Below are 23161 nucleotides of genomic sequence, written 5' to 3' on the forward strand. Positions count from 1 at the left end.
TAATTAGCAGCAGGACAAAAGCTGGCTAAAACTGAAGGAGAAGGTCCTCCTTGCTAGAGAAAGGTTTCTAATAGAAATGGTGAATAATTCCCCAGCTGCACAGGAAACTTGGCCTACAAAGATTTTAAGGGGAAAGAAGGAGGCCAAAATGAAGGGAAAACAACGAAAAGTTGGATTAAAAAGAAGTGGCTCAGTATGTCCTGGCTCCTTCAAACACAGGAAGGAATCGCAGGGCTGGCTGTGTGGACACTGAAATTAAAACAAGAGATGCTAGCAGGACACTGAGCTGTGAGTGCAGCTAAGACAGCTCAGTGCATCTGTTCAGCACCCAAGGGGCCAGACTTGCACTCCAAAATGAGAGTTAGGGTTCCTGACAAACTAGCAGGAAAAGGGAAATACCACTAGCAGAGAAAACACAAAAGTGAGAATTACAGAAATTGACATTTTATTCCTATTTTATTGTGGTTAAGAGAACTGGCTCAGCTTAAGTATGGGAACATAACTGGGTGTAAGACAGTGACTGGCTCCAAGAGGTGCAGCTTCCAGAGCTTCCCTGGGTGCCAGCAGTCTTGGTTTTTCAGCAACATTTCATATTCCTGATATTATCATCACCTGGCTTTGTTTGGATTTGGGATGAAGCAAGCTTTAAAGAGTTTGACACACACTTTTTTTTTTTTTTTCATTCAATCATTTAAGCCTTCCTTGTAACTCCAGACAGGAGATTTCTTTAAGACTTAAAAAAGAGGAATGAATTCTGAATGAGGTACAAGGGAGAGATAAATAAATATGCAGTCAATGGAGTATCCTGACCAAACAAATATTATTTTTTTTCTTTGCAAGAAAGATGCTTGGAAAAAAAAATGCTGTAAAGAAAAGGGGTTATTTGTTCTTAGTTTTGATGCAGATGATCAACTTGGGTTTTTTTTTGCTAAAGGGAAACACAATTGGGCAGAAAGCAATTTCATCTCCATATGTCACACATCTAGAAGAGGATGACAATTTTCATTTTCCAATTTCCATCCCCTCTGCTTGCAGATCCAGTTGTGCACTTGGGGATTTCCAAAGAGGACCTGGTCTGAGCCAGCAGTCTGTGTCCAGTTTACATCTGGAGTGGCCACAGAAGCTTTGTCCTTCCCACCACGACCTCGTCCTTGGCAAACCACAATGTTCCTCCATCCAAACCCATGCTCCCAGAAATACAGGCCCTAAATCCCCATCATTTCAGCCACAAAATATTTTTTTTTTGTCCATGGTGTGGCTTCTTACTTATAAACAGTAATAGAGCTTGAAGTAGCAAACATACAAATAATCACCTTATTCACGAACCTGATGAAAACTCTGCCCAGAGCCCCTCACCATTTGCTGTCAGATTTTGGGCTTGAGAAAAGAGGCTTGTAAAAAGAAAGGAGAAAAAGATTTCTGTTTAGGAATCAAGTTAGAGAAAAACATTTTGGAGAAGGCTGCAAGGGTGGAGATCAGATGATCTTTGTGTGTTTCTTTAGGAGCAAAAAGAAGTTATGCAATTCCAAGCAGTCATGTGGTATGGCAGCTGCTAAAGTTACTGCTAATTTTTATTAGAGCTGGCCAGAAACAGAAAAAGGTCTGCTTTATAAGCAAGACCTTTTAAGAAGTAAACGAAATCTTCCTGAGCTGGGAGGTCTGCAGAACTGAGAGAAGGAAAAAAATAGCACTAAAAAGTTAATTTTTTTTTCTCCTCCCACCTTCAAATGGTTCAGGAAACATTTTCACTCTCCCTTCCTGTTGCTGGTTTCTTTCTCATATTCATCCAATCAATCAAGCAGATGTATAATATTTACCAGTTTTCAGCTCAAATTCCTGCTCAGCCCAAAGGACTATTCACGTGCAGAATGTGTGTGAGCTTTTATTCCCCCCAGGCAGACACGTGGCCCTGGGTCCAGGCTCTGGCTGACCCTGCTGGGAGCAAGGGCTGGATTAGCTGCTCTCCAAAGGTCCTCTCCAACCCCATTCCATGCTTGGAAACATCCAGTGATTTTCCTCTGATTGATAAGATTGGAGATGGGATTCCAGTACTCCCAACTCCAATACCTTTATATGGCATTTTCCAGGAGTGAGCACCTGTGGCTCCTGTCTTTGAAAAGCTGTGCAGGAATTAAACTGGATCCTGAGCCAGGCTCCATCCCCAAGCCTGTTCCTTGCTTTCAGCTTTGCACAATTTGTGCCCTTCAGAGTCATGTGGATGATGGCAAAAAATAAGAAAGATTAAATTCAAATACTAGGAGATAAAATTCACCACACTGAAGAGACCAGACACAGCTCTTCATATGGCAAAACAGGATTAATTTTGTACTGCTGTTAAATGGAGCATATAATTAATGTGGATACTCCTCTGGGGCTGTGGATGATAACTGTGCCAGGGGAAAGGGAATGCCTTTCCTGAGATCCACAGGTCCTGTCCTACAATAAGGGATCTAGAAATTAGTGATTTTTTAAAAGAGTATTTTAACAACATAATTAGACTATGGAAAAGGTCTGTTTTCCACACTCTGCCTCTTCTTCCACCTGCTGCACACAACTGAAGCACATTTAATGCAGAATTTAGGCTGGAGAAAAGACACTTGCAGCGTTTGCACTCTTTGGGATGAGGAATCCCCTGGTCCCTCACAAAAGGGATGCACACAGGGATGGGATGTGTCTCACCATTTACTGCTCAGCCCACACCACCCTCCTGTACCACTCCTCCCTAACCCCAAAGGCTCAACTTTCCTTTCTGGATGGAATATTCCCCCACACAGCCTTTAAAACCCAAATTCCCCTTTCAGAGGTAAATTCTCTTTAGAGATATAAGGCTCTACAGATAGAAGCTTCTTTAAAGATGGCACACCTTTATATGAAAGCCAACACAGCACAAATTTACTTTGGATACTAAAAATGCATAAAAAAAGTCTTAAAAGGAAAATATTGTTTTCATTTAAAAGCCTCAGTGGTGAAGCAAAATTTTTCAACTGCTATTATTGTCAGCCCAGTCCCATTTGTATTTATGAGAGCCTAAAAACTTTACAAGTCCTGTAGTAGCACTTTGTAGTGGAGCATAGGCTACATTGTTTTTAAATTTATCAAAACATGCAGAAAGTAACTTTGTAGTGGAACATGAAGTAGTCAGGTTACATTGTTTTGAAATTTATCAAAACATGCAGAAAGTAAAGCAGCAGCCAACAGTGTTGGAACTAAATTCCCAATGCTGATCAGTTGTCAACTCTCAGTGTTTCGAGCCCAAAACTCCAGTTCATTGTGGGAAACTTTCATAGTGTAAAGAATTAATTAATTAATTAAGGAAAACGCCTCATGTATGAAGGATAATATGAATCTAAAGCCATAATTGCCATACAATTTGCTAGAGTAATCTGATAAACTTCTACTGAGCACTCTCCTTTTCCAGGCTTTCCTCTCTGGAGTGTTTCTTGTCCTACCATACCCCACATTTGACAACTTTGCTAAAACATACAAACACCCCCCCACACTGGAATCGATTTTGTTTACTATTAAACACCTTATTTGGCATTAAAACTACAAAGCTCTCTAGGCAGGAGAGACTTTCTTTGTCCTTCTCACCAGAACAGCACCACGCTCTTGTCCTGAAGGAAACTCCCTCCATCCAAATGAACCAGGGCTGAGCTGCAGGATCAGGATTTGGGATGCCCAAAATTTGGGCAGATTTGGTCATTCTCTCACACTTGCCATTTTTCACGTTTGCTGAACAAATTCCATTTTTAATTCCAAATGAAGAGTTATGCAAATGTGACTCAAGTGCCTTTTGATAGCGCTGGTCTGAGCTTGCTCCTTTTGTCAGTTAATTTGCACTTCATGCATATCTGTAACCCACTTGGCATGGTAATGTGCCACATATGTACTAAATTAGGGATGATTGTGCCTGATTGCCCAATTATGATACCAAATGTGTGAAAATAGTTGATAGGACATTCTGTGTGTTTTCTCTAAAAAGACTCTGTGCATTCAAAAATCTAAAAATAAAACCTAACAGTTAATCATAATGGTTTGGCTTGAAATGTGGAAAACTGACGAGATGATTTAAAATGCAAGGAATTGCACCACAAATGAAAAGATTAAATTATCCCATTGTTATATGCTCTATTAGCATCCTTTAAAATGGCCCAGCATTTGCTGGAGTCTGACACGTTTCTCTCTGATGAGCTACAGAGGATGAACCAGCTATTATTCATTTCTTTGACAGAGTAATAATTCCTAACCCCAAATTCTAGCTTGATAGGTGGTTTGTAATTTGAATTCATCACAAACTGTCCCAGGTCCCAAGCACCTGCAGCACCAGGTGCCACACCAGGCTTGGAACAACCTCTCCCTGCCTCACCCAAGGCAGGCAGGCACCCACCAAGAGCTGGATTATCCAGGCAATTAGCAAGGATTGGCTTGATTTTAGCAGAAAATGGCAAACACAGCTGAGAGAGGCTGGATGAGGGAATTCACCACCACAGCAGTCAGTGGAGTGAGTCCCTGACTTCTTGTGAGATTTGACTGGAAATTACCAAAGCAGTTTGCATTTCCTCTCCTGTCTTGCTCCTTGTGGTCCCAAACAAGTTAACCACACCAAAGAGAAACAACATTTGTTAAACAATCTGTGACTTTCGCTGTGTTTTAAAACACTGTATCTGTAGGACTTTTCTCCCAGTTTTTCCAACCTTACAGTAATGCAAAGTTTGAGGCAAGAGGATCCAACCTGGAAAGCAAATTCCTCATAATTGATTCTCCTTTTTCTCAAGAGCAATTTCCTGTTTAACCACAATTCCAACACAAACATGAGCAACATTATTTAACTTCTCTGCAAGGACTGTGGATGCTCTATCCCAGAAAAAAATTTGGCATTCCTCCCAATTCCAGCAGTGGCAATTCTTTTCCTGATTTGTGCACAGTTGTCCTGGTCCCCATCTCGAGAGCACTGATGGTTTTATGGGAGAGATCTCACGCTGGCTAAAGACTGAAATGATTGTTTTCAAGCAGACTGTGTGAGCAAGGAAAGCCAGAGCAGAGAGAAGTGCAGGGGAGAAAGGACTCCAAACCATAATCCCATTAATTTAAGATGTGTTACACATAAGGGATCTATTCCTGAGTTTAAGAGAGCTTTTTTTTTTTGATAACTTAATTACCTCTTATTCATTCAACACGCCCTTGAGACCAATATTCTAAGCTTTCACAGATTCAAAATGCCCACATTACGCTTAGGGTCAGCATGATGTGGACTTCTATTAAAAAGAAGAAGGAACAGGATGGTGTGGAAATTTGAGGGGAGCCCACACTGGACCTTTTCAAAAGTTGCAGCATGAAGTGTGCTTATAACCTGAGCTCTGCAGCCTGCAGGTCAGAGAATGTTGGTCCATAATATTTGAAACAAAATTGCTTTTTCTTATTTGCAACACTTATATTTTTGTTCTTTCCAATTTGTTTTTCTGGTTTTGTTTGTGGGAAGAACAATATCACAGGATTTAGTGTAGAAATCCTGTTGCACCTCTTTGGTTCATTCCCTGGCTCATCCCCCTGCTTTCCCCACCTCCCTGCCACAGCTCAGCCTGTAGTGCTGGTATGAAATCAGGGAAACAAATTTATGAGAGGAAAAAATGCAGCGACAACCGAGGCCGCCTGTTTTCATTTACATTTTCCTCTTCAGGTTGTTATTATTGCTCCCTTTCGACCGAGCTGTGGGATCTGTGTTTTAGCACAGATGCTGCTTTGTGAGACACCATTAACAGATATGGACAAAGGCCCTGGACAGTTTTCTGGGCTTTTTCTCTTTTTTTTTTTTCCAAAAAAGAGCTGACTCTGCTGTAGCTGCACTGTTCGTTCCCCACAAATGCTCTCGTGTGCTTGCGTGTCCTGGCAGGAACTGCAACAGCCAATTTTAAGTCACTGTCTGAAAATGTTTTCTTCTAGAAAATTAATTCCTGAGCGTACAGAGCTGCACAGTAAATCTTGTTGGCAGAGCTGAGTTTTCCATTCATGACAATTCTGTTAAATCCATATCCTTGTCAGAGTTCAGCTGGCACGGAGCGTCCTGCGAGGAGCTGCAGGCTTAGGATTATCCAGCTGAAGCTGGCATTGTTTTAAAAAGTGCTCAGCAGCAAAGCAGGAATTGAAGGCGGTGCTCAGACAGTAATTTTATTGAGTGGTTGTTTGTGGAAGATGCCTGTGAGTGGTGGTAGGTGAGCAGGGCACCCAGGGCAGCACAAGTGTGCAGCCAGAGCAGGAGCACACTGAGCCCTTTCAGCCACAGGCTCAGTCTGCTGGAAAAACGAGACCCATCACGCACCACCAGACCACAAGGAATGCTTCTTCTTTTATTCATTCACTCAGCTTTACAGCCATCCTCGCCTCACTTTGTGTCCCTGTCAGGGAAAGGTTCACCACGCTCCTGCCAGTGTCCTGTCCTGCCATTCCTCGGTGGCTGATGGATTTCTGTGCGCCGATGTGACTTTTCAGAAGCTGTGCTCTGAACACAGCTCCCAAATTAATCTCCCTGAAATCCACCTAACCCCCTCCTGCGAGCAGAAAGTGGCTCTGCCAAAACCCCACACTTACGACGGGGCGAGCAGGGAGCCCGCAGCAAACGGCAAATTTTGTTTGTACATCCACAAGATTTGCTAAAGAGTTTCATTGTTCTCGTGTGTAATCTGTGAAGAAATGCACGTCCTGGAAAAGCAGCCTGTAATTTGTAGCACATGAGTGTGCTTTGGGGAAAATCAATCAAATGAACTAAGACGTGTTCTCAACTCCTAAACTAATGATCCTTCCTGTGAGCAGCATGAAACAGCGGGCGAGTCCCAGATGGCATAAATCCTCCAGGTTTCAGCAAAGCTGTGACAGTTTATACTACCTCAACAGTACCCTAATTGTGCTGCAAACTTCTTAAGGTGGCGAGCAGGCAGCCTTTTCAAAAGCCTCCTTCTTCCCAAGCAGTCCCAGGGCTAAACAAACAGGTTTACCAGTTAGTGAGAAGAGAATGCCGGATTTAATTTATACTCTTTCAGGGCTGATGTGCTTAAAAATAATAACTCCGAAAATCTGATTTTGTCTTAAGAAATGCCAAGCAGCTGCGTAGAGGCATTCAGGGCTGGGACCCGAACCAACTTCTGTTGAGAGAGGAAATTAGGACCATTTTGTTACCCTGACAAAAATGAAATCTATGAGAACAGTAACTCCTTTGCAGAAAGAAATCAATAGTTTCAGCATGTTTTTAACGTGGCAATTTGCTGTGGAACATCTTAACAATACCTCAGTATATCACCAGTTTAAATCAGCTGCTGGCTTTCAGTGTACAAGTATAGAACTGCATGAAAAATCTGCAGTCAAAGCAGAAGAAATCTCCCAGAATTGTGACTTCCTCTCTCCTAAAGTCACTGTGAAAAATCTGAGAACAGACACAGGTAAGGAAAACCTTTGGTTTACAAAGAGAAGTTACAAGAAATTACAAAACCACCAAAATCCAAATCTTTAACTCTAATCTGGCAAGAACTTCAAGAACTTCTTTCCCTCTGTGCCTCAGATTACCCATTTACAGAGTAAGGGTATTATTAAACAGTGAGGGGAAATTATTAAGCAGTTAATAGCCACAACATGATCTTCATGGTCATATGGAAACACTAAATATCATTATTCAACAGATTCTGTAAAAGAAAAGACAAGAAAAGGCAATTTCTCTGTATTTTCTACATGCTGCTCTGATGACTGAGTAGTACAGACCAGGCAACATTCATCTTGGTTTCTGTCACTTAGTAGTAGCAGCATAGATCTCACAGTGCCATTACTTATTTCAGTGATATGAAAAGGGGCAAAAAATTGCTTTTAAAGAAAATTCAAGTCAATTCTTAAACTGATTAAATTTGCATTTAACCTTCTGAAAAATGCAGAACAGGAAATCCAAATTACACAAGGAAAATATGTTTAAAAATTATCTCTGACATAATTCCAAGGTTATCTCTGGATCAAATTGTCAGGGGATAAAATTTGCAAGCAAACAGCAATAAAAACCTTCTTCTGCTATCAGCTCTGAACAGGACCCTGATGTGCCTGTGTTTCATTCTGCCTAATCCCTGATCAGTAATTAGAGATGTTGTGGCAGCTCTGAAAATGAGAAGTGACGCTCTTATTTTATATGTGCTCCAAAACACATTCACCAGGAGATCTGCAGCAAAGAAACGTTTTCCAAAAGGAAATCAAATGATTTGTGTTTTACTTCATTGTAAATTCTCTGTGATGGATGCTGGAATTAATTAGGGAGATGTTATGCTCAGCATCTTATACTGGAATAAGAATTCTTTGTGGAAGAGTCTATTTAGAATCATGCTGATGATACATAAAAGCTTAATATTGAATGAACAAGTTGAAGAAGTTCTAGATAACTAAATTCAGTTCTAGGGACATAAGTTACCATCTTTCCTCACCATTTTTTATGCATTTGAAAGCAAATGTGACCTGCTAGGATGCTCTGCTCTGTGCCAAGTTCTCCAGCTGTGTCCTCCTAGTTACAGCTACATCTGTAAATAATTTTTGAGTCAAACTCCCAAATCAAAACTTTGACAGTGTGCAGGTTATAAAAAAAAATTGCCTCTCAAAAGACACCACCAGTGGCCATTACTAAATCTCACCTAGATTGTTTACAGATATTTCAGTTCTCTAAGATAATGAGACATCAGGATGATAACACTCACTTAGATGCCTCGATGCAGGAGGTATCCCCTTTTTCCTTATCCAGGGCAAGGCTAGATAAAATGTGCTAAATATAAACTGCAGAGAACACAGGATGAAACAGCTGCTCTCAGGAGATGGTGTCCACAGTATCTGCATTTTAAAGGGCTCACTTTTAGAGCACTCCAGTCTAGTGCTGTGAACTGGATGCCTGTAGTGGCTGGGCTGCATGAAACAAATTAATTTATCTAGAAAAGCATTCCATTAGCACTCTTGGAAACTGCTCCACCATGGAAATCAAACCACGTTAGCTGGGCACCACTCAAAGCTTGCTTCCACAGGACACTCCTGGTCCAGAGTGAGATGCTGGTGTGGAGGCACCCAAAGCCAACCCTTGGGAAACAATGTGCTCCATTTTCATCAGCATTCTGTGTATATTTAGAGGTGAGAAGAGTGAATATGACAATGAGTTTGTGGTCAGCACAACAAGAGCTGTCAACACATGTCAGCCCCATGTCAACACATGGATTCCTGCTACCCATGGCATGTTACTAATCCAACAAATCCCTCTAATGTCTTTGTTCTGGGCTTTTCTCTTGTCTGAAAATGCAGCTTGAACTGTGCAAAAGGCTCTGCACAACCACTGCTGGCACAGGCATGGCTCTGTTCAGGGAGGGGACAGGGCAGGAAAGCTCACCCAGCCTGGCCCCTCTGTCCCTCTCAGCTCCTCTGGACACTCAGAGTGGCACTCCTTCCTCAGCCTGTACCAACACTAAGCCTGGGGAGTGCTAAGGAAGGAGCAAAAAGTAAAATCAGAAGGAAGGAGGTCCTTTGTGAGAGAGCAGACGGTGCAGAGCCCGTGGAGGTTGGCTGACCTTGTCCCCTGCACTCTGAGCCAGGGTCACTTCCACAGCTCACAGAGCCTGACCAGGACCAGCACATTTCCTAACCTTGGGCTATTTGATCTCCCAGAGTTTTGGTTTTCATACAGTTGTTTGGTTTATGTGACTGTGCACTACTTCAGAAACGGATGTCAGCTTTCCAAGGAGGCTGTGGGGAAATTCAGGCTTATGGGAAAGCTTCAGCTGAAACAGAATCACAGAGTTCTCACAAAACTATCCAGACCTTTTCGCAATTATGTTACATCACACACAGGCTTTGAGCAACTCTGGATCATTTCACATTTCAAGCTCAACTTCTTATCTTTTTATAGTTCTGCTACTGTGGCTCCATTCTTTCCCAAATGAAGAAACTTAATTAATATTTTATACCCTTACTAGATTGTGAATACAATTTGCCATAACAGTACAGAAAAAGCAAATTCTGTTGTCCCCTGCCAACAGAAAATCCTTAACAGCTGTTTATTGCTCATTTGCAAAACATAAGAGCAATGGAATTCCATTACTTAGAGAAACTGGCTGTTCCGTGATAGCCTTGGCAACAAACACCACACTTATCTTTTTGAACAATAGACTCTCAAAGTTTCTGCTGCCTACAAAAATAAGACAGTGAGGAAGACTTTTTCTTAACTGCAAAATGCCAAACAATGGGAACTGACTCACCGTCAGCTGCATTGCGTTTCATGAAAATGAAACCTTTTCTTTCTCTCTCTCCCTCCTTAAAAAAAGAAATTTGCTCGCTGCAAATTTAGAGAAAAGTTTCATGCAACCATCTCCTTCACAGGAAGAGCTTTTTATTGAGGTCAAGACTTTGGCAAAATGAGAAGAAATTCAGACTGCAATCTAAGTAATGTAAGAACTCACAAACAACATTAAAGGAGTTACTTAGGTTTATGATAAACCATAGAGAAATCGCAGAGCAGAATTTTCCCTGACTGTTCAAAACTTAAATACCAAGAAAAATAACATCGTGTTTTACACCACAGATATTTCACATATGGTTTTAACTAAATAACTTCCAAGTTTCCAACAGCTTAAAAAAGAACTATCTATGGCATACCAGAGAGATGCGAGCTCCTCAGAAAGTCAGGACATGCACATACCATCCATAATCTGGTTTCTATATTTAGGGAAGGACTATACCTAAAGCCCTGGAGGTCAGCACTGAATCAGACCCAGAATATTTTCACAGACAGATGTTCTAGACAGTGTTTACCACAGTCCACTCTCCCAAACCCACAGCAAACGTGCCATGTGAAGACCTGAGCTGGAGCTTGCACTATTAAAGGCAGTGTATTCTCTCACCTCAATGATCCTGTCGTGGATTTGCAGCCCTCCTTCCTTAGCAGCAGGCCCACTGTCAACTATTTTGGATACAAAAATTCCTTCGCTGGATGAGCCATCCTGATTGTCCTGCAAGGATGAAAAGGAAAACACATTATTGTCCCTCTCGTCTGCCCTCAGCTGAAGCTTGTCCATGTCACAACAGTGCACGTAATCTGAGAGAAATATTCTTACTGATGTCTTAATATGGAATTACTTTGTGCTAATGAGAACACCTGATACTCTGATTTTGAAAGATTAAGCAGCCAGGGACGGGCTTCCATTAGGTAAATTAGTTGCTTGATAATCATTTTCCTCTGACTTCAGCCAGCTCAGGAGTAATTGTCATTACAATTATTCTCACAGCAAAATCCAGTGAGACACAGCCTGCTTGCACATCAAACATAAGACAACAGTGCAATTTTCATTTTTCGTTGCACAGCTTTTCCTCTGGAGACTTGAAAATAAACTCATGAAAACACCTTACACCTAACAAGGTATTTTCATATTCCTGTGTGTTGTGCTTCTACCAGTGCAGAACAATGTCTCAGAAATTTGAAAAACTCTAAAGAAAAATAACTTTCAAGTGAATTCACTAGGAATAAATCGTGATTAATGTCAAATTTCTGAGCAGCCAAGAAGTAGCTCTGAATACTTTCTAAATTACTAGGACAAGGTATAATCCATTCCTTGATGTAATTAAAGTCATATGCAGCAACTCCAGCCAAAAAGCATCCCAAAAAAATACATTAGTGAGTGTGTGGTGCAGGAAACATCTGCTGAAATCACAAAACTCAAACCCAAGCTTTTTAAGTTCCACCCCTTCACCTGCACAGAGGGCTGCTGGATCTCTGCTGGAAAGGAGAGTAAATTTTATTTTTTTTAAATGAAAGGCACTGAAGTTGTGGCTCTTGACCCATGAACTTCACAGTGGTACGGTCTGAGGAAGAGACACTGTGGATTTTATCATTTTGGGAGTGGCACTGCTCTAGGATTAGGGGTGCTGGCTGTGATATGCAAGAATAAACAGGCAGGCAGAGAAAAGGCAGCCTAGTTAATAGACATCCACACAATCTCAATGGAAGAACTGCTCTGAAAGAATCCCAAGAGGACCAAATGCTTGTCAGCAACATTTTTCCTCTAAGTGTTGACCTACATGCTTTTCCCAACTGGAAAGGGCAAACATATTTTAACAATTAACATACCACGCACGGCCGGCCACCAATAATATTAAATCCAAGAGATCCAGAGTCCCGATGAAGGACCAGAGTCAGTGCTTTAGTTTCTTCACCCTACAAAAAACAGACAAACACCTTCAAAGCATCGTGTGTAGGGGATAAACAGGACAGGTAATACTTCCACCCAGGCTTTTTGTTGGGTTGCTTTCTCATTTTTGTAAAATCCCAAACGTTTGGAATAACTTTGCAGCTCCCAGTGGCTGCTCCAGCCACCCCACTGAGCTCCAGCAGCAGAACCTCCCCTAAGATTTATGTGTCTTTTTTATTGAGATCTACAGTGAGACACTTAACAGCAACAGAAGGGGTTTATATGCAATGCTGGTTCCTGCAACTACTTGACCCAGTCATATGTGATGTGTTATGTAAAATACTCCACGTTTCCAGCAGTCAAACTCTTGGACTTTCCCAGTGCTTGGGGGTGACTGAACCTTAGGACTGGATCCTTGCTTTGCCTCTCTCTCCTGCTGACTACGTGACATTGTTTTAAACAGTATCAAGCACAAAATTCTCTGCAGAGTTTTAGAAAACAGCATTAAACAAAACTGTGACAAACTTTGCCACAGGCCTGGAATGGCAATTGCTATTCACAGCACCTGCCATGCATGATTTTTTTTTTCTCTGGCATTTTAAGATTAGCAAAACAGAAATCTCCCATCCCTGAAAATCATTATGTTAATCCCCTAAAATATGAAATTCTGCAGTGAATAGTTTCTGGATAAACAGCATACAACAAAGATATACTGGAAGGACATGTAATATTTGGAGGGCTGTGTGAACAGGCTCTGTTATCCTGGTTTCTCATCCCAGCTTGTTCCAAACTACAAACTCCTACAAAATATCCTTTATGACACAGGAATGCTATTTAGGCCTATGAACTTTTATGAAGAGAAAACTAAGTGCATGAACTGTTAAAGACAACTAAATGTTCACAGTGTTCTCCCTTCAGTCTCAATCTAATGTTGTTATTTACAGCACAACAAACAACAGCAGAACACTACAAAAAGCCCTCTGAGTAACAACATTTAGAGATCTGAAGAGGATCAGTGTGTGCATCTAGAGATACTGATGAACTATTCTATCTCCAAAACCATTTTCTTTGTTTTATCCAAGGGGTGAAAAAGTTATGAACACAAAAAAAGTTTGAGGAAGTTATCTTAAAAGTCTGTTTTTCATAACCAATTAATGACAAAAATTGCAACAGTTACATTGTAATTCAATGCAGATGGTTTTAGTTTGCGCATTTTTCTTCTGACATGTCAATTTGAAGTTGTCAATCAAATATTAATGTCTATTAAAGTCATATAAAATGTCAAAGTAATCCTGGATTACTGAATTACTCCCAGAGATTTGGGGACGATAAGGAAGCCCAATTCCCTGCCAGTGTGAGCTGGCAGAGCTCCACTGACCACACACTCCGAGGGGGAACTGCACCACCAGCTCCACCTGAAAATGTGCAAAATGTGCTTTACAACTTCTACGTCAGCTTCTGATCATTATCTCCCCTAATGATCGAGGAGACTTGGACCTGATGCAGAGGAACATGAACAAACTCTGATTTCATTTGAATCTGCCTGCACTTGGCAGCACTGAGAACCAGGTACCCAGAAGAGAACTGAAAAATGAAGTAACATCTATTTCCCTGCAAGTCTACAGACCCAGACCTCAGACAGGATTTCAAGGAACAAATTTCCAGTCCTGTGGGACCACTTTCAAGGACTGATGATTCTGGATTTGAAAGACAAGCACATGCTAGCATGACTGTTTCCTTCTATTATCCCTATTTAAGAAGGCAAATCAATTAGAACAATCAAAAACCAATTACAACATTGCTCTCAAGACACTTTCAGTAATTAGAGTTGCCTATTTTCATTAAAGCCTCCTTATGTGGCTTTGATTTGACACTTTTACACCTGGCTGAACAAGCATTAAAGCAGGTGGGATTGAATGAGTCGGGTTGTGAGGGAAAAGAAACAACTAATGCAGCTTTCTGTAGGTACTTCTGAAAAAGTACTTCTGTCTACAGGGGTTTTAAAGACATTTCCAGGTTTTTCTGCTTTGTCTCCATGCTCCCCAAGGCAGCAGTCACGTTCCAGCCCCACTGTGGGTGCAGAAGTGGGGAGGCAGCAGCACCTCGCTCGGACACTTCTGCACAGCTCTTAACAACCCCTTCACCCACCTTCTCCTTTCTCTCCATAAGGAAGCCACGATGTAAATGATTTTTCCAGGGCTCTGCCTTTCTCTCCCCCTCCAGGACCTGGCGTTCCAGAGGAGCAGTCATTAAACAGTGAGGTAACTGTGGAAATGTGGTGGCCAGGGGCCAGCCCTGCCCCGGCAGCTGCTCCAGCAGCAGACCTGATGGTTCCTGGCATCTTCTATTCCCACAGCTGAACAGAACTCTTAAACATAATTCTTGAAATTACTGCACTTCCCAGCTGAGTAATGTTCAGCTAATAGACTGCCTTTCCCCTTTGATAGCAAAGACTAATTTCTTTGGTAGTGCAGTGGCTAAGAAGGTCTGTCTTCACCAGAGGAGGCACCTCAGCTCCTTCTGCACTGGGGAAAGGGCTGCCAGGCCCATCCTGCCTGGGGACAGGCTGAGAAAACCATCATCTTGTTTTAAAGGACTTCACCTGGTTCTTACAGAATTAAAATCTGTGTCACCACCACCACAGAGGTCCTGAATGTCAGATCATAACTGGTTCTTGCCTGGCTGATGCATTTAAAGTCAGTCCCTGTCTCTGGTTGCCAGGGGAGGACAACAGTTTCTACCCTGGGCTGTCAACTGCTTCCGATTCCCTCTCTCCTTGCTGCTTCCCACAGGACTTTGCTGGCTGTGTAAATAAGGGATTGACCAGATCAGCTTATCAAGAGGTGTGCACAGTGCTGTGTTTCATCAAGGATTAAGCCTTCTTTGAATTGTACAAGTTTTTTTCTTGATTGTTTAGACTTTGATATTTCAGGACTGACATGTCTGATGGAAGGAAATACTAATTTTGAGGGAGACACTCCACCTTCCCTCCCACTCCCTCCTCAAGCTCATCCTCAATAAACCTCTCCTCTCTCCAACAAAGAATAAAGTCATTCTCTGAATAAACCTTTGAACTGTACACAGTAAAATTAAAGTGTTGCCTCAGTGACAATACACATGGGTAACATAACTGGGGTCACTTAAGGCACATCTGCCTGCCTAAGGGGCTTATAAAATTGTGACATGATCACAGGTGAGTGTGTATATAAAAATATATATTTATTTATGTCTTCTCTCATTATGGTCATGGTGTTGTTATAGAACTCACCTCAGAAATGGGAGATGAAAGCACAGCAAAGCATCACAAAGTCTATGCTAAGGTGAATCCCAGCGTGGGTCTCCAAAGCTGCCAAAAGACCATGAATTTGGGTCTTTAAAGAATGGTCTAATGTCACTCAATATGGTATTTCCCCTTTGACTAAGCATTTAAACTCAACTGTACGTGGGCATTTCTTCTGTTTAGACTATAGGATGTGTGATCTGATTTATTCTGGATTGGTTCTCCATCTGCAGCAACAAGCAGCCATCAGGCAGGAGAGCCAGAAAAGCCCTTTTCTCATCTACTGAGGAGCCAGAACATCCCACAGTAAGTTCTGCAATCACCACTTGAAAGCTACAAACCCGGATTGTTGGTCTGTTAGTACAGACCAAACTACTACATCTGAGAATGTACAAAAGATGAATAATGGTCATAATTTTAAAAATGACAGCAAATTGGTTATTTCACACTACCATACCTCTAATCCCTGTGTTCAGGGACATAATCCTTAGGAAAATCTATATATCCTGCAGAGTGTTCCTGCACAGTCTGTGCTACTGTCTCTGAGAAAACAACCCCACACTTGGAAGCCTGCCACAGCCCCAAAGAAGGAAAGCATCCCTGCACTAGGTGATTACCACAGGTATTTTACTAAACTCTCTGTGTGACAAAGATGCAAGTTTGCTATTTGTGCTTGCCTGGGAGCTGGGCAGCAGCGAGCTGTTAGTGTTGGCCAGCTGCCCAAAATGCTGTGAAAGGCACGGAATTGGCTGACCAGGGCTGTGGTGACACGACACCTCCCAGCTTTCTCCAGACTGGTGGCTGCTCCAGAGAACTGCACAACAGCCCTTTGTAACGGGGCTGGACCCGGCACAGGGGTCTGGGCCAGCTGTACCCATAAATCTGATAGGAAGTATAGCTGAAAATATGTGTCATGAACATTTGCAGCCAAGAAGGAGCAGCTCTGAGGATTACAGCAGCTCCCTACACCGTACAGAGCTAAACGATGCCAACCCAACATCAGCAGCACCAGCCATGGAAAAAGGGTGGTGTGGGAATAAAGGAGAGCAAAGAGGAGGAGGCAGGGGTTGGGTGAGATGGTTTCTGACAGCAGGACAGTGTGCAGGGCTCTCCTGCCATCAGCAGTGGAGATGGAGCTGTGTGCCAGGCTGTGGGAGCAGAAAGCCCCCAGAATGCCATGGCAAAGTGCTGCAGGAAAAGGGGGAGACACCACTGTCCTGAATCTTGATATGACTGTGAACCCCCAATTTATTTTAATGGTATTACTAGCATTTTGACCAGCACACACCCAGTATTGCCTGAAGTTAGAACACTTCATTTAGTATTAAAATATTTTCTGGTTTGAGTTAGGAAAAGAAGGATGGGTTCTGTCCTGGATTCCTAAGAAGGTTAAAAAAAAAAAAAAAAGATCCTCTGACATGAAGTTTTATTTCCTTTACACAGCTTTTAGAGCCTCAACATTACCAGAGGTGTGAATACAGATGTTTGACAGTTTTGAACAGTTTAATACTGCTGTGTCTGTGGTAGCACATTCCAGGTCACTGGGAGGACTCTGAATGTCTTAATTTAAAAGATAATTGGCTTCCAGGGCTTTCCTCGCTGGGGAGCCTCATTCCAATTAAAACTTGGGGATTGTTGTAGCTCTGGCATTTAATTCTGGTCATTTTATAAATGGTCTAATTTTGAGGGGTTGAAATCAAGTTAATTTTTCCCTTCCTAATTAAAAAACCCTGTGTGATGATGGAAAAAAAAAAATCACAAGTACACAGCAAATATCTTGTATGTGGATGTGGATTTTACAAAGATGATGACCACAGATCCTGAAATAGCCAGTGAGATCTCCAAGTTGCATCATAGTTAACCCCAAAGCCTGCATTTTGTAGGAAGCCCTATTGTGGGATGCCAGGTGAGCTCAGGCTCTGGAAAGCATCGGATCACAGCGGCTTCTTCCAATTCACTCCGCTTTGTGTGACTCCTGGGAGTCAATTTCTGCTGCCTTAATACCATTTCCAGCCCTGGAAATTCCACTTTTAGAGTTTCTTCGGGGAAGAGAACCAAGAGAAAACAGTAACACCGCGAATTGTTACTTTTCTGTGCGAGTTAGGAGTCCAGCCAGCAATGACGATCACACTTAAAAACATACCTACAGAAAGATGTACCTATAGATGTGCAACTTAAAGATACGCCTAGAGAAAGCGGCGTATTACCCCTATTGAACCCCAAAGCTCAAATATTTGAAAAGATTTGCGGCCGGATGGGCTCTCCAGGAGAAACCCTGCACATGGGAACGCCCCGGGCGCCGCGCACGGGACAAGGCGCATCCCTAAGGATCCATCCCGGGGGACAAGGCGCATCCCTAAGGATCCATCCCGGGGGACAAGGCGCATTCCCTAAGGATGCATCCCGGGGGACAAGGCGCATCCCTAAGGATGCATCCCGGGGGACAAGGCGCATCCCTAAGGATGCATCCCGGGGGACAAGACACATCCCGAGGGACCAGGTGCATCCCGGGGGACAAGGCGCATCCCTAAGGATCCATCCCGGGGGACAAGGCGCATTCCCTAAGGATGCATCCCGGGGGACAAGGCGCATCCCTAAGGATGCATCCCGGGGGACAAGACACATCCCGAGGGACCAGGCGCAACCCGGGGGACAAGACACATGCGGAGGGACCAGGCGCATCCCTAGGGACAAGGAGCATCCCTAGGGACAAGGCGCATCCCTAGGGACAAGGCGCATCCCGGGGGACAAGGCGCATCCCTAGGGACCAGGCGCATCCCGGGGGACCCCGGGCAGCGCGGGGTCCATCCTTACCTTGCCGGGGGAAGCTGCGCGGGCGCGGGCCAGCGCGTCCAGGCGGGCGCTGTACTGCGTGAAGCGCTTCTGGTAGCGCAGCGCCGTCACCTGCAGCTCCAGCTGCGCCGCCGCCAGCCGCGACAGCAGCGACTGCTCCCGCTTGCCGGCGCGCAGCGCCTCCTTCTTCAGCGCCTTCTCCAGCGCGGCCGCCCGCGCCTGCAGCGCGGCGCCGTGTGCGCGCAGCGCCCGCAGGCAGCCGTGGGCGCCGGCGCGGCGCTCGCCGTGGGTCAGCACCAGCCCGCAGCCCTGCTCGCACAGCCCCGCGGGCCGCGCCTCGCAGCGCTCCCGCATGTGCGCTTCCACGTCGCGCAGGTTGAGCACCTGGCGGCAGCCGCGGTTGCGGCACTTGGCCGGAGAGAAGTCGCAGGTCTCGGCGTGCTCGCCCAGGTGCTGCAGCGGCACCACCGCCTCGCAGCCCCGCGCGTGGTTGTCGCACTTGATGTCCAGCTTGAGGATGAGGCTCTTGAGGGGCAGGACGTGGTTGAGCTCCTTGGTGGAGATGCGCTGGCAGTTGACGGGGCAGCTGCCCTGCTGCACCACCCAGGGCAGCACGCAGCCCGCGCAGAAGACGTGTCCGCACGGGGTGGTCAGCGGGTCCTCCAGCACCTTGTTGCACAGGTTGCACTTGAAGTCGGGATCCACCTCCCCGCTGAAGCGATCCAGCTCGAACCCCATCCTCCTTCCGCTCCGCCGCAAACAACAGAAGAAAAGGAAAAAAGAAAAAAAAAAAAAAAAACAACCCAGAAAAAGTACCCGGAGTGCAGCGACGGGCCGGGGCAGAGGCGGAGAACGGGAATAAATTAAGTCCGAGCCGCCCGAGAGGCAGCTGAGCCCCCGGCGCGGCCCGCGGCCGTGCCCCGTCCCCGCCGGTCCCGGAGCGCCGGGAGGAGCCGCGGCCGCGCCGCCGCCTGCGCGCAGCGCCCGCCCCGGCCGGCACCGCCCCCGGCCGGCACCGCCCCCGGCCCCGCTCCCCGCCGGACAACCGGGCTTTGTGCCGGCTCGGGGCTGCGCCCGGCCCCGCGCTGCTGCCCCGGCCCCCGAGCCCGCCGGCGGAGCGCGGCCGGGGCGGCGCCGCGCACACGAGCGAAAGTACCCGCGGGGACGGGATGGGATGGGATGGGATGGGATGGGATGGGATGGGATGGGATGGGATGGGATGGGATGGGATGGGATGGGATGGGATGGGATGGGATGGGGCCGCGCAGGGGGAGCGGGGTGAGAGCAGGGAACGGGAGAGGGAGGGATGGAGGGGATGGAGGGGATGGAGGGGATGGAGGGGAGGGGGAGCGCTGGGAGGGGCGCGACAAGGTGAGAGCGACCGGCCTCGGCCGCCGGCAGCGGTGACGGGAGGGATCGCTCGGAGCGACGCGGGGCGCATCGGCTGAGCACAGGGCAGCCCCGAGCTACCTGGTGTAGTGGAAAGCGTTCCTGACTGTGGTAAAAGGTTTGGAACCGGATGGTCTTCAAGGTTCCTTCCAACCCAAACCATCCAATGGCTCTGTGATGACTTTTGGAAAGGGCATTCACGGAGTTGCCCCTGGGGTCAGGTCCTGGACGAGTTGCTTAGAAATTGGGATGACTCCTCAGTCCTCAAGAGTGAATTCTTACATTACCGACGAGAAAAAGTGCAAACAGAACAATCTGCCGGTGTGTGAGGGTCTGCCAGTGTGTGAAGGACCGAAACATTAAGGGTTAATGATTTGCAAAAGCACCAGGGTGCTTTGCTGAGGTCAGGTTTGCACCCCGCAGCTGAAGGAGAGATGAAGACGTTTTGGGTGTGTGGTGGCAAAATCTCTGATCTGCCCAAGAACAGCCCAGATAGGGGGGGGATGAACACACACCGCCAAAGGATGGCCACGACAAATCAACCTTTGTTTAGCAACAAACCGAGTTTTGAGCCAGATGGGGGAGAAAGCTGGTAAGAAACAGACCCTGTGCAGGTGGGGAATGCTTTCTGTCATGCCCATGTCCTCCCTTACACACCTGGCTCAGGTGTAAGTGCCTTCTCGGGTCGGGGTATCGGGACGTTCACACACAGACCTGAGAGTTTTCATCCCTTCTGAGAAGGCACAACTGGCTCAGCTGTGCAGTCATGTCTGAGAAGGGGCCATAAACCATCAAAGATTCCCAAAGTGCCCCCAGACTCATGATCCAGTGTTGCAACAGAGAGTGGAAAACTCCCCCTCCAGGGGAGGCACTAGCACCTGAATCTGAACCTGTGTTATGCCACCAAACTTTATGTTCCATGGATTTCCTGTAGCCCTGATGGATGAAGGCTGAGACCATCACTTTGACAAATGGGCATCAAAACTGCAGCAGTCAAATCTTGTTTCTGGATCCACAGGTGGTGATATCTTTCCTTTCCACTGTCTACTCTTATCCTTTCTTTCTCTTTCTTCCTAATTATTTTCTTAAGTGATCTTATACTTTCATATTGCTCCTAATAGAGTAATATACTTACATATTGCTCTATTACTATAGATAATACCCAGAAGAGCTATGTACCTCCTTTCCCTTACATACAAATTGTTCCAAAATAAACTTGCCGTATATTTTATATAAATAAAAATACTCCATTCAGTGTCATTTCATTCTAATCCCCCCAAGGGATCTGTGAACAAGAACCTCAGCAACCAGTGCTGTCCACATCCTCATGGAAAAGGGATCAGATTGTTCTGTGTTTGCACAGGCTGCTAATGCCCCGTTGCTGCCCCTTGGATGTAGCTGATGTAGCTCATTAAAAGCCACCACTTTTGATACCTGTTCCTGCCCAGGGATGATTGAAAAGCACTCCTGAATATGCTGTAAAAAGCCAGCCAGACCACACCTGAAGCACCAGGCACAGCATTAGGCAACAGCAATTTCTCCTACAAGGCAGATATTCAAGTACTGAAAAAAAAAGCAATAAAAGAGACCAGCTTTGTTCATTGTGGATAGTGATGAAGAATTCTCACGTGCACCAGAGCCACAGAGCAGCTCAATTGTTCTTTTAAAATGTTTTTCTTTATGGCAAAGCAGAAGCCAGCGAGAAACTTCAGCTTCAAGTGGCCTTTATTGTGTGTCTGTGATGTCCCAGTAAAGCAACTTTCTGAATGCCTGCGATGACTTTTTGTGTGTTGGTGACCTCTAGAAGGTAACAAGACTCGTGGTTACACAACTGTGTTCCCATTTCAGTCTCAGGCAAGTATTTTTTAGTGCTAAGCCTTTTTCCTTTTCAAATCTGAATTCCATCTGTAGTGCTCATTCTAATTATTAATGTTCCATAAAGCTTGAGGTTGCTTTTGGCTCCATACATTGCCCTGCCGAAGGGAGCATGCATCAATATTTAGGGTGATATACCTAACTAAGGAATTTTTAACAGATTTGTTCCTTTTTTTTAAAAAAAAAAAAAAAGCAGATGATGTAATAGAGAACTGTGCATATAGGTTTCTGTTAACTCCATCTGAAGGTTGTGTGCACTGCAGGGTGATAAAATTTAATTAATACACGTATATTGCTGACTTTTGGATTCTTCTAATTAAACTGCAGTAGTTATTCTCATACTTCTTCTTGTGTTTCACTGCCTTTTGCATCTTCCTTCTCTTTGCCATCTGTTTCTCCTCGGGATATCTCTGCTCACGTGTCCCTCCTGCCATTCCCCTTCCTTCAGTGCCACTTCTGCTCCCTCCATCCCCTGGGGCCAGCAGCCCTGCCCTGCTGAGTCCCCACATGCAGCTGCAGTGTCAGTTCACACTTCCCTAGCAGGACTCTCTCGTCCTCCACTTTGCCACAAAACTTGGGATTGCTGCTATCAATCACAGCATCTGCTTTTTCCAGGGGCATTTAAATGAACTAAAACTCCACACTGCCTGCTCAGGGGATGCACACAGTCCAGCTGAGGGGGTTTGGTGCTCATTGCTGGAGCTGCTGTGTCTCTGATGGGGAAATCCAGCAGTGCACCTGGTCCTGAGCAGGCTGCTTTGAGAGAGCTGCTCCAAATCAGCCACCATCACCCCACAGACTCCTCTACCCCGGTTTATAAACTGCCCCGTGTGCTCAGGATGGTTGTAAATAGAATGAAATTAATTCCTTCAATGATTGCTGTGGAGGTTTGGGTTTAGGATTTCAAAGTTGTCGCTCCAGGATGCTCGAGGCCACTGCCTGAAGCCAGAGGCAGAGCTTTTATTGATTTCCACCAGGGTGACGTCAGGACCAGGTTCCTTGGGCTATTTGAAACTACACAAATATTTGGATGGAAAATACAGGCAAGAACTGGAATAACATTTTCACTTGGAGCCGTGGCTGGGCAGATGCTGTGCTGAATTCTGTGATACACTTTAATGTGACATTTATGTAGGAATAGATACTTTATTTATAAATTAAAGCTTTTGAAGGCCACTGCAGCCTTGCACTGAGATTACAGCTTGGACTGCTGACAGGGAATTGAAATTTCCCTCTCCCTGCTGCCTCTGTCCATGGGAGAAGGCACAAATGGAGCTTTCCCTACTGGAGACACATTTCTGTTCTCTTTTGGAAAAAAAAGAGAAAAGTCTGAAAAGCAGCCTCTCATCATGAGACTTTAATGTTCTTTTCAAAGCCTGAGGTTTGTAACTGAGGAGAGGTTTGGGTTCCAGGGCTGAAATTACACTGCCCCAGCTAAGGAAGGTCGTTTTTATTTAGTAAATTCTCTCATCCTCAGAGGTAGTGCTGGGGTGGGACCACTGCTGAGCCATTAAGGCTCTCCCACTTAGCTTTGCTCCCTTGTCAAAGGAAGGGTGAGGAAATGTCAGTTTGGGATACAGCACAGGCAAAAATGCCAGCCCTCAAAGGGCTGCAAAAATGAGGGGTTTGCTGCAGGTTTCACTCA

The 23161-nt window shown here is 45.0% G+C and overlaps 1 protein-coding gene across 1 annotated transcript in view; it reads right to left on the reverse strand.

Moving 5' to 3' along the window:
* Positions 1–19184, reverse strand: part of PDZRN3 (PDZ domain containing ring finger 3) — a 133756-nt gene extending 114572 nt beyond the window's left edge. Inside the window, exons 1-3 of the mRNA XM_021538961.3 lie at positions 18274–19184; positions 12119–12205; positions 10896–11003 (exon numbers count right to left, since the gene is read on the reverse strand). Of these exons, the coding sequence (XP_021394636.2) occupies positions 10896–11003; positions 12119–12205; positions 18274–18990 (912 nt within the window). The 5' untranslated portion in view covers positions 18991–19184. The remainder of the gene's footprint in view (positions 1–10895; positions 11004–12118; positions 12206–18273) is intronic.
* Between the last annotated feature and the right edge of the window lie 3977 nt (positions 19185–23161).

This window comes from Lonchura striata, chromosome 12, assembly GCF_046129695.1.
Source record: "Lonchura striata isolate bLonStr1 chromosome 12, bLonStr1.mat, whole genome shotgun sequence".
Taxonomy (NCBI): Eukaryota; Metazoa; Chordata; class Aves; order Passeriformes; family Estrildidae; genus Lonchura; species Lonchura striata.